Here is a 12,069-nt window from a genome sequence, read left to right on the forward strand (position 1 = left end):
AACAACAAAAGGTGTCCAGGAAAACCTCTTCACTCTCAGCGTGGGTGTTAATATAGTCCTTTCTTAGTTACGTACACTGAAGTGATTTGTTACGTTTACACCTTATTCGGGTTTGATTTCAGATGCAAGGTGCCTAAAAAAGACCAGGTATAAATGACATCTTGCTCTTTCCACATTAGTGTGTCCCATAGTAAAGATTACCATTTTAGTCTCGCTACACTACATGATTATACTTTTTTTGTGATTTGTGATAAAGTAGTTATAAACCTCTTATTAACGCTTAAGTTTATTTTGGACTGTGCATGCGCCAAGGGCCTTATATGCCTTACAGTATAAAGCTGCACTTAAATATAATACTAAAGCAAGACAAATAGGGAACAGAACAAGCATTTGATCGCATGGTAACAAAAAACAACAACAAAAAAACGTGTTTTAAACGCAGATCTTTCTAAATCCGTGATTCTCTAATCACCGGAACAGTTCGGAGGCGGTGTCTATCAGACCCCAACATTAAGCCTATCTGACGTCTATAGGGCTCCATCATCATCATCATCATCATCATCATCATCATCGCCCTTCAGCGTCCAAATAACTCTTCGCCTTTTTTTTTTTTTTTTTTTTTACAGTGCGTCTGAATGTATTCCAATTTACGATTATATATTCGTTCGTCATTTACCTTCATGACACCGTCAGGAATTTGGGGCGATTGTAAGTTTTGCTCCCTGAGCGGGCAGGTGGGCGTTCATTAGAAAAAAAAGAGCGACCTGCTTTGACGAAACACACCGAGTGATTAGTTGACTGATCCCGCAGCGACCGCGTCCCCCGTTTTATATTACACGGATTCCCCATGAGTGTTCCTCCGGTGATCCGTGCTCCGAGCCCCGTGCCCGGCTCGAGCGGAGTTTCCTTCCACATGCAGATCGGCTTGAGCCGCGAGCCCGTGCTGCTCGACACCGGAGACTTCAGCCTCGCGCAGGTCCGGGAAATGGCGTGTTCTATCGTCGACCAGAAGGTAACTGTTATGTCTCGCCTGTGATGCTCGGCATCAAAGTCAAAGTCAAAGTCGAAAGATAAATCGAGTGAGTGAGTGAGTGAGTGAGTGTCGACACCAAGTATAGCGTTAACTTTTAGGAGTGAAGTGAATCATTGTGTCGAACCGATACGACTGTATTTTAGCGACGCTCCAGGGTTGTGGATGTCGATTCGATGCCGAATTGTTGCTTCCAGGTTACTCGTCGTCATGTTAGTGATTTGTTTACACTTTCAAATCAGTGGGTTTTAAAGCAGAAACCCTTCAACTGTGCAGTAAATCCCCTGGACCTCAGCAGCACTGGATTTATTTCATAAACAATACGACTCATTGAACAGACTCGTTTTAAATGTCTACACGAATTGTTTGGTTATTTACTGGAGCCCTGGGGTTTTCTAGGTCCATGTTGACATTATTTATACACATTTTATTTTATTTTTTATATGAATATAAATAAGAACTCAATAATAAATGGATCAACTTTGATAGGTTGTGATTTTCAGCACTGTGAATGTGAATTCGGAAATGAAAAAAAAAAACACACACACAAAAAAGCTAGAAATTTCTTTGTCTGAACATCGAAACATATTAAAATAACATGAGCTAAGTTGAGCTAACTTGAATGAAATCATTTTCCACACCAGAAACAAAACACAGAACACGATTAGAGTCTGGCACGGTTTCACATCTTCAAATTGGCAACAATTTTCATTAATAAGTTTATGTGAAAGTTTTCAATTGATGATTAGAGAAGTAGTTTATACTCTGTATATCATTCATCAGCCAGCCAAAATAAACATAGCCTACTAAAGCTAAGGTTATCAGCGACACTATGCTAGCCTGCGAGATTCAGCATTACACACACTATGGTCCTGTGGTACTATGGACTTGATATAGTGGGGTTTGATCTCTGGAAACATAGGACAATAAAGTATAAAGTCAAAACAATTAATAAGTTTGTAACAGTGCTGTAGGCAAGTCATGGTAATGGTATATACACTATGCAGGAAACAAGTTCAGAATAAAAACATAAACATGATGTAATGACTAAAAAGTTCAAAACAATCTGTTGCAGTCAACGTACTTTCTTTAGAACAACAGCGGAGACAGTAGAATACTCAAGAATTACTCAACACTGATCTTTCTTTTGTCAGGAACACTTTAGATGTTAGTTGTGCAATAAATTATAGTTTTCAGGTTGGACGGTATACAGGGTCCAGTATTTTCACTCATCCATACAGTATATGTGTTTATCTCACAGTGTTGTTGAATTCTTGATTGTGATTGGTCAGAATGCGGTGTGACATGGATTCATTTTCAGTGCAGCCCTGACAGTAGTGCTGGCTGCCATTCAAATCACAGGTTTATACGGATGCACTTGTTTGAATACATCTCAATATTGTTCTAATACTGTATATATTGTTTCTGTTGCAACAGCCACAAGGACAGTCACAAGGACGTGCAACATGGATGCTGTACATATAATAATAAAGATCATTTAAAAATATATATATTTTGTTACTTAACAAAAATACTAATGTTTTCTGCTAGATGTACATTTAACATATATGGAGATCTATTTCTAAAATGTTAAAAAGCATGAAGTGCCATTCATTAATACAGTAAAAATGTTTATTGTTGGCAGATTGCGGTGATATAAGAGGAGTCAAACACTTATTAGATGTTCTGTTATAAGAAATATATTCCACTTCACAGTGAAAATAGTGCTATGGATTATGGATATATGCACAAGTGTTTTATTCCTTAGTAAATCCATTTTGGTTATTTATACATTTTGCTATTAATTGTTTGAATTCATTTTCCAGAAGATATGCAGAATGTTCATCTTTGCTACTACTCCTGCAATACTGTATGTTTATTTGTTATTGTTGTGTTTCAATTTTTAACAGTTTCGCTATGTTTACACTCTGTTTTTAGAAGTATAGGTGTTAGATTGTGGCACAGCATTTTTATAACTGTAATCAAGTAACGGCTGAACAAGGAACACCTTTTTTTTCAAGGTTGTCAGCTTGTGTTTGGGAAAAATAGACGGATGTGTTTAATATATTGAAAGAAAAAAGAAAGGGGCTATGAACAACAGATTTAACCTTAAATCCTTTAACACCTTCTAGACACTTTTTTCAGATAGGGAGGGTCTCAGGAGTATAAGAGCTTAGAGCTCTTATCACATTAAACAGTCACATGTTGATTTCTGTGCATGAAAATGATGGTGACATTGTTGTGCAGACAAGTGACGGAAAATGGTGTTTCATTGTCACTAATTTATTGCTATAGCTTGTATGTGTGTATATGAGTTTGTGATTTAGGTGATTTGTTGTTGCTGAATGAGCCAGGTTATATGGACATTTACTGCATAATGTAAAACCACCTACATTGCTTTCTGTATTCTGACTAATGCCTTGGTATTGTAGTAGCTCACTCAACCCACACATTGGGTTACACCTGTCTACAGTTCTGCTATAATGATACATGTATCACTGCGTGCTGCAGAAAAACTGATAGGTGTGTGAAGATACAGTCTGCCATTGCACTATTCACATGCCCCAACTACCTTCACTTTAGAAGAAATATGTAGGTTTACTGAGCACAATGACGTAATCAGAGAGTAAAAAATGGAAAATGTCCTTGAAAGCTCTTGTGCATTGTAATAGAGTCTCAGTTGCAATGCAAAGAGATGCTACTTCAGTTTTTCACAATTCAGAGTCTGAGTAGGAGGCTATGAAGCACATCAGGGCATTTCAAATTTCTCTTGAGTCTAGAAATACAGTGTACTTAAGAACTAGGGGAACCTGACTTGAACCACAAGAAGCCACAAGCGCAGAGTGTACAAGGGTAGTGTGATCTCTCCTGGAAAAGCCAGGCTGCCAAAAAGAGGAAGTATGAACATGCCAACTGTCTGGTGAGAGCTTTGAGTCTGCACAATGTCTTTTCGATGCTGGATGGTAGTAACAAGTGTCAGAGGACAGTTTTGTTTTTTTTCTTAGTTACTGAAGGCATATATGGTCCAAGAAATTGTTGATCAGTTTGCTAAATATTGTTACTATGTCTAGACCAAATCAAGAGCCAAATCATTTTAGTATATCCAGATTTTAAATGTTTACCAGCATACAGATGAACGCAAAAGTTTGACCTTCAGATGGTGGTAAAAAATAATGTACTGCTAGTATACAATTTTTCTACTAGGAAGAAAATTGGTTGAAAGGACCAGACAATATTAAAAGGTGTTGGAGGCAGTTATAAAGCCAAAGGCTGAGTATACATGTTATTAAAGAATCATTTCTATCACATTCAGAAAGGTAGAAGCAATCATATTTTAACATTTGTGCTAAAGACGAAACATCTGTAAACTGTAAAACACTGACGGACATTTTGGCAATAAGCTTTATTTATTTTGTAATTTATACTAAATAATGTACTAATGGTGTACAAATGTTTATACTGAACTGTGTTTTTTATTCATGAAAATAAGTGAATGAGTGTTAATATCGGGCCACTTGCCATGTGCAGAGAGACATTGTCATGCTGGAACATGTTGTGCTTGACTCCTTGGCGAAGGAAACTTTAATGCTACAGCACACAATGGCATCCTTTCCATGGCAAAAGGTTTGGGAAGACCCACGTTTGGGTATGATGATCAGGTGTCCACAACCTGATGCCTATTAAATGTAGCTTGGTGGATGGTTTCTGAGTTATAATCCCACATAATGCTCCTCTGAGTCTATGACATTCACAGCATGAACAGTGAAAATATGATTTGGAGAAGATTTTTAAAGATGTACGTGCTTATTACATTGCAGTTGGAAAAGTAAGACAAACCACAGAAAGAGTGCATGCCTTAAATGACTACAGAGATTATAATACTGAAATAAATCTGAAAACTAAAATGGTCAAAATATGCAAAATACAGCAGCACCAGTGAGAAATATTTAGGATATTAGCTCAGTGTTTTTTTTTCTGATACCAAATTAAAGTGGATTATTGGAAAGATGTAAAACAAACAGATTCAAATTCCCTGAAAATCTCTGTCTTAACTATGTACAAGTACTCACTAGAAATGAATTACTTTAGTTTATAAACCAGTCAGCATTATGCTAGTTCCAGTATCTATGAACACAATTAAACTTGGATAATCTTTGGTATTTAGATGTGGTGAAGATTGACATTCATGTTAAGTGAATAGTTCCTCAGAACCAAAATCAAAATCCACTCCAATCTCTTCCATAAGTATGCCATTCAATTTCAAGCTTGATTTGACCTTCTCTGTGGAGGCTCCATAAATGAAAGCTCCCTCCACTATCTTCTTTCTCACACTGCCAAAAGTCCTTAGTGCTATCAAGGGGATGCCTAATAGACTGTGAATCCATTAGTGCTCAGGATTATCAGGTTTAATTAAAGTGATGGCGCCTTTGTTTCAAGTTTGCACCTTTTTGCATTACCACTTGTGCATGCGTTCCTATTAATCAGTGGGATTGCTGCACTCCTCATGCTAAGTGCTAACCATTCCTATTGCTCAATCCATAGACACTGCTGGTGGAGAAGCAAAGCAGTTGATGGCTCCTTTTGTTTAGCATGGTTTAGTTTTTTTTTTCGTTTTTATTTTCAGGGTCTACCGAAAATAATTTTACTGTAAGGGGGGAAAAATTCCTGAATATGGACAGCAAAAGCATGATTGTTCAAGTTTATTTGAAAGTTCATTTAAATGAATAAGAAATTTAAACACGTACAGTGACTTGCCAGAGTTTTAGGAAGGTTTTCAGACTGCATTCACTTGATGTTTATATGGAAACATACAGTAGTGGAATATAAATCTGCCACTGCCACAATTTTATTTTAACAGCAATATTATGCTAAACGCTGCCTTCACATAAAGATGCAATGCATTGTTCCGCTGATACAGAGGTTCAGTTACTTCAACAGCAGGTTAAGTAGAAACAGTACTAAAAAAACTGAATCATTTTCCATAATTTAGTAACTCAACACTTTTTTTTTTTTACAGCACTTCTATCTGTACCTGGCATGAATTTAAACCATGTTATCTCAAGCCCAAGCTTTAATGACAATGCTTCTGTGCTGACAGAGCCTTTTCATTCAGTCCCATAAAGGAGAGTCGTATTCTACCATTAAGCATTGTGCAAAACCTGAATAGGCTGCATTTCATACCGTCGTCTTTGAAAGACGTAGGTATTAGAGCAAATTATATATTCACGTCACCAGAGATAGTAACTGTGAAATGGTGATGTTAGCTTATATGGTCATCTTAGCAACATCGGTCTTTTTACAGGAGCAGGAGAGTGGTCCCTCTAGTTGCTTGGCAACTGATTATGATTGCCTGTGAAGTACTCATCTGAGTGCCATTATGGTGACGAGAGCCATGTGCAGAGAGGTCATGCACTCACATACACGCGCACATGAGCACACACTTTCTCTCTCTCTCTCTCTCTCTCTCTCTTTCTCTCTCTCTGTCTCTCTCTCTCTCTCTCTCTCTCTCTCTCTCACACACACACACACACACACACCTCGGCAAGAGATGAGTACTGTACAGAGGCCATTGTGAAGCAGCTGTTTTGGAGATCACTGAAAGAGCTGCCTTCATTAGCATTGATAGATGTGATACAGTGTGTTTGTACGCTTTGCGTGTGTATTTACACATGCACGGACAGCTTGTCCATCATGGAGGGTCGTGATTCCTTCCTTAGCTCCTATGAGCCCCCCTTCAGAAAGTTCCTAAAGATACGTGAGATAATAACGAAAGCTGGGCTCACAAAATGGTTGTCCTGTATATGGCATGTATGATGCAGGATATTCAAGAGGGCTGTTACTCATCAAAGAGTGCATCTGAGCATTCTTTGTCTTGACCAATTTACTAGTGCTGCAACAAGGACTCTTCCTGTTTTATACTGAGAATAGCATGGAAGGCCAACAGAAGCAATCTTTTTAATTGCTTATTAATTAGTAATAAATATTGCATATTGCAGGAGCTGAAATGGGCAAAAAATATGCAGTGGTTTTTCTCTGTGTTAATGCGCTTTGCAGAAAGGTTACCTCATTTCCAAGGTTGCTTAGGCAGGACATGCAAAACACAATTATCTCTTCACAAGGAACGTGCTGAGACTTCACAAACCAAGAAGCAGAGCTTCATCATATCCTTGCTGAGTTTTTTAGCTCACAAAAAGCACACACTGAACGTAGATCGGCCAACTGCAAGAACCAAACCAAACAAGAATCCGCACGAAGCCTCTGTGCAAAAATTCTGATTCAATTTACTGATGAGACCTGGAACGCCTATCAGTCATCCATGTGTCATAGAGCATCAGTGTCGATTCTTAATTATTTTAGAATTTATGCAGATAACATTTGTGTGCCTTTGTGCCGTCACTCATATGGAATAAAGTTGGACAACTTTTCTTCTGTGCCTTAGCAGCTAAATTTGGCGTTCATTTTGTTTAATGATTGTTACACCACACACTGTGCAGAGGAGTTCAATAAAGCTCATCATGAGTGAAATATCGAAATTACTGACAATTTAGAGGCATACCACCTGCTAAGCCCGTCATGTAATTTTAATGATCTGCCATAGCACCTCAAAGCCCAGTAGAACTTGTATGGTGCTTGAGCGTGAGCTTGCTGTGCCAAGGGTTAGTTAGTGGGCATGCTGGCGCTGAGGAGAGGAGCTGCAAAACACTCACTAATAACGTGTGAACATACAGCCATTAAGGTGACAATGAGAATCTTAGCAGGTTTAAAAGATTGCTTTAATTAGATACAGTGTGTCGTTTGCCTTAAATGAGAGTAGGCTCTTCATCCAGGTTGTCCTCCTTAGTATTAATGACATGCTAATGTATGCAAGCAATGTCTTTCTTGGGAGTTCAGAAGTGGCAGCTGTAGACATGGGCAACCCAAGAATGGTGACCATGTGAAAGTTTTTGTTGATGTACAGGTATTATTTATACTGTTATTTATACTACACTATCTACTAGTGTTCGACTAGATGTGTATTATGTTGCTGAACCAGGGAGCCTTGGTATTGCTGTACTACTTGAAACTCATACAAATTAGTCTGAGGCTTATTGTCTTGTGTTTGTACTGTACACTATCTTACGGCTTATTTCTTGTTGGAAACTGTTGGCTCTGCTGGATCTGTGTCAGTTTGGTCAAAGGCATGTTCCAACAATAAATGTAAAACACAATTAATATGCCATACTTACTAATAAGCAACGACAAAGCACAGCAACTTTTATTTGTAAAAATATAGTTTTTGGACATCAAATGGCTTGAGCATTAGCAGAGCTTGGAGAGAATCTGTTTGCCCTTTCTGTTAGGCCTTGAATGAGGCCCCATGCCTGCCATTGGCAAAACGTTTAGGCTTTTTTGGCCTTGTAGGCGCAGAGGGAGGCAGAAAAACAAAAGCACAATGCTCCAACAGTATTGACCAGTGGTTGTCACAGCACAGCTAGCACCCGCTAGCCTGCAGACTCAACATGGCTAACCATGGCTCTGATTGGTTGATGGTTTGTGTGTGTTCCATGGCTTGATCAGTATGGGGATATGGCCTGGTGTGTTAGTCTCACTGACAGAAAAATCTGATTCTGTCAATGACAGAGTTTCTGTCTTTGTTCTCTGTGCAGGTAGAGTGTAACTAACTTTAAAGAGAGATACAGAGATTTAAAGCGAGATGGCCGACTGATTTTTGTTATTTAATACAGAACTCAAAAACTTCAGAAACAGAAGTAAGGAGTTGGAGTTTAAACAAAAGCTTAAACTCCAAAGTGGCTTGCTTTTATAGTTCTTTACTTTACTCCAGGACATTAATTCAATTTAAAACGTTAAATATGAGCTTAAATCACGTAGTAATCATTTTTCTATAGTCCCTCCATTTTAGACCTCTAGTAATTGGACAGTTGGTTAGTTGTTTCTTGGACAGCTGTGAAGACAGCATGACATCAGCGGGCTTGGTAGAAGAAATAAAAACAGTGATAAAATCAGACAGATTACATGCATACAGTCCCTCATTAGTTTTATAAAAATGTATACAAATCCTCTCTACATATATCAAGGGCACAGTCGTGTGGATCAGTGAAGTAAACCTGGACCTGCACGAAAGGGAAGTGTGCAGAATTAAAAAAAAAAAAAAACGAAACAAAACAGATTTAGCGTAAGACTTAACGTTCATAGTCCTCATAATAGTTCTCTATCTGAAATGGAATATATCAGCATATGGAAAAGAAATTTGAAAACGCATGATACTCCAATTATTTATAGACTGGGAATATGCATTAGCACTTATTGATCATTAATTTATAAACAGCATTTTCTGTAATCATCTAGACTAGTAAGCAGCCATACATACATACATTCATTCATTCGTCCATCCGTCCATCCATCCATCCATCCATCCATCCATCCATCCATCCATCCATCCATCCATTCACTGATTCATTGATTCATTTTGGTCTAACTTATTAGCATCACAGACAGATATTTAATTGCTGTAAAATTCAAAGAATCTTGAATAGCATCTATATAGCATTAGCATGTCTGAACTAAAATGAACACAAACTATTTGATCACAACCGCACCGAACATTCAGTAAATTAAGTGAAACTTATAGTTAAAAGAAAGTAAATACAACAGTGAAGAGTGGCACTTGGCATTTAAGGGGATAATCCTAAACTCCTTAGACTCATACTTACATTAGATTCTGTGCATATACATTTTCTGATTTCATATTTAAGCTGTTTTGATACTAATGACATGGTGGTACTGTTATGTAAATAAGTACTTCATTTATTAGAACAGACAAAATCCTCTATGCCAGTTGTGAAAATTAGTTTCTATGAATTTTTATAGAGCATTTTATTTTATTATGACTTCTTATATTTTTGATTCCTTGCTATGAGGAAAAAATACATTTATGATTTATAATATAAAGCAGCTGTTAGACCAACCACAAATGACAAAATTTTGCCAGACAGAAAAGATAACTCACTGAAGGTGAAAGGATGTGAGGTGTTTATTTGCTTGTAGTTGCAGTTACTATGCAGCGTTTGAGTTTGTCCTGTGATCATGAACCTGTGATATCATTTTTGTGAACCGATAGTAAACAAGGGTGAGACTGTGTTGGTTGGTTAAAAACTGAAGGAGTTGCTTAATATTAAATCACAGTAGCACTGAACCTTTGCTTCACTGTATTTCTTATAGTTGCTTATGGTTATGAAAAATATCTAATTACAGTTAGTCCTACATTTGTTCCCAAATCGCATGTCATTAGTCAGTCGCTCCAGGAGTTTTTGTGATTGTCTTGAATTGGTGAAATGATAAGTACAGGATTCGTCTTTTAAACTACTACCAGTGAAGACACATATGTAATTATTTCTATGATTTGTGTTCATTTTGAAAAATGGCAAGCTCCTCCACGTATCGTGGACTTGATTTTGCGTTAATTTCTTTGATCACAAAATCACAAAATCCTAGAGAGACGGACTGCTTGTAATTGTCTGATGTTGAATCACCGGCTAGGAAAACAGAAGGCCACATGTTCAGTTAGTCTACATGAGTGGGAGAAATTGAAAGTATTTCATTTTTTCTTTTCAAAGCATTTCTATGGCAACAGACAGGTCATTCAATAATAAACCTGTTTGCACAGACAGGGAAAAAAAAGTTTTGTTTGATACCTTTAGTCTTTTTTCAAATGTATTACAGACTAAACATTCATTCACTTACGGTATGTACATTTTGTAATATATATAAGCGTGTACACTCTGCTTGTTGGAAGTTATCAATGTCTGTTAAATAGCTGTTAATTAGCTGTTAGCATGGAGCTGTCCTCTTTGCTGAATCATGCTAGGGTCTTTTTGTTGTCATTTTTTTTCTTTGCTAGGATTTTATTGTTTTCCTTGTGTTTTTATAATCGTCACATCATTTACTTAAGGAGCAAGCTCTTTGGCCTTTATTTTACTAGTAAAACACTACTTCAGCCACTGGAGGCAGTGCCAGCACAGCTTATATTCTTTCTTACCATAAAGCGCTGCTGCATAAGGACTGTGTTGAGCTGGCATGGTTAACATAAATATAAATAAAAAAGTCATTAAATGTTGCAGATTATCCCCAAGCATGGCGCAATAAGACTGAAAGCTGAATAAAGGTTAATTGAGGTGAACCTTATTCTTGAAAGCATGAGCGATAGCAAGGAAGTGTGCTATCGCCTTTCTGCGAAATAAAGAACTGAAAGGTATTATTAGTATTATTATATGTTTCATGTACTTTTTCCCTTTTCTCTTTCTTCTTTTTTCTTTTCAAACACCACAGAGGAAATCACATATCACACAGACAGAATTTGACTGGTGGGAATGAGAGAGCAGTCAAAGAAAGCAAAATGCCAAAACTGTTGGAGTTTGTCCTTCAACACAGTATAAGCCTGATTCAGTGCACTTTAGTAAACAGAGACAGCTTTCATTGCAGCTTGTATTTAGCTTGTTCAGATTAATGATGAAACTTTATGTGTAGACTACAGATGTAGTACAGTTAAGATACAGATAGACACAATTCTTTGAATCTTCACATTTTTTATTTTTTTGTCATTTTTACAAATAATTTAATTTAAAATTGGTCATGATCACTGAAAAAGGTAGCTGATTTATAAAAGAGTTGACCGATTCTTTTTATTTTTATATGTATTTATTTAAAAAATAGTTACCGTGGACTCTTCATTAGACCATGTTCAGTAAGTTTGCTACCTTCAGCTCTGTGCTTTGAACTTCATCTAATTAAAGCCTATTGCTCAGCAATAGATTTCACACCTCCGTCATTCCAGAGCCATGTGCATCAGATCAAGTGCAGAGCAACATTTCCTGAGTGTTATAACACCTGAAGAAAACAAGACTGTTTTGTTCTGGACTTTCCAGTTTTTTTGTCACTGAACACAGCTCCAGACAACATTACATGCCCATTTGTCTTTTCTCCCCATTTGTCTATAAAAATCATTTTTTCTTATCAGTTATACAGATTACAAATCAACATAT

The 12,069-nt window shown here is 37.2% G+C and overlaps 1 protein-coding gene across 3 annotated transcripts in view; it reads left to right on the forward strand.

Moving 5' to 3' along the window:
* Positions 1-639: 639 nt before the first annotated feature.
* The window catches only part of prkd1 (protein kinase D1), a 42,910-nt gene continuing 31,480 nt past the window's right edge, over positions 640-12,069 (forward strand). For all 3 annotated transcript variants that reach the window (XM_060879017.1, XM_060879019.1, XM_060879020.1), the window contains exon 1: positions 640-1,012. In XM_060879017.1, coding sequence (XP_060735000.1) covers positions 848-1,012 — 165 coding nt within the window. In that variant the 5' untranslated portion in view covers positions 640-847. The remainder of the gene's footprint in view (positions 1,013-12,069) is intronic.

This window comes from Tachysurus vachellii, chromosome 10, assembly GCF_030014155.1.
Source record: "Tachysurus vachellii isolate PV-2020 chromosome 10, HZAU_Pvac_v1, whole genome shotgun sequence".
Classification (NCBI taxonomy): domain Eukaryota; kingdom Metazoa; phylum Chordata; class Actinopteri; order Siluriformes; family Bagridae; genus Tachysurus; species Tachysurus vachellii.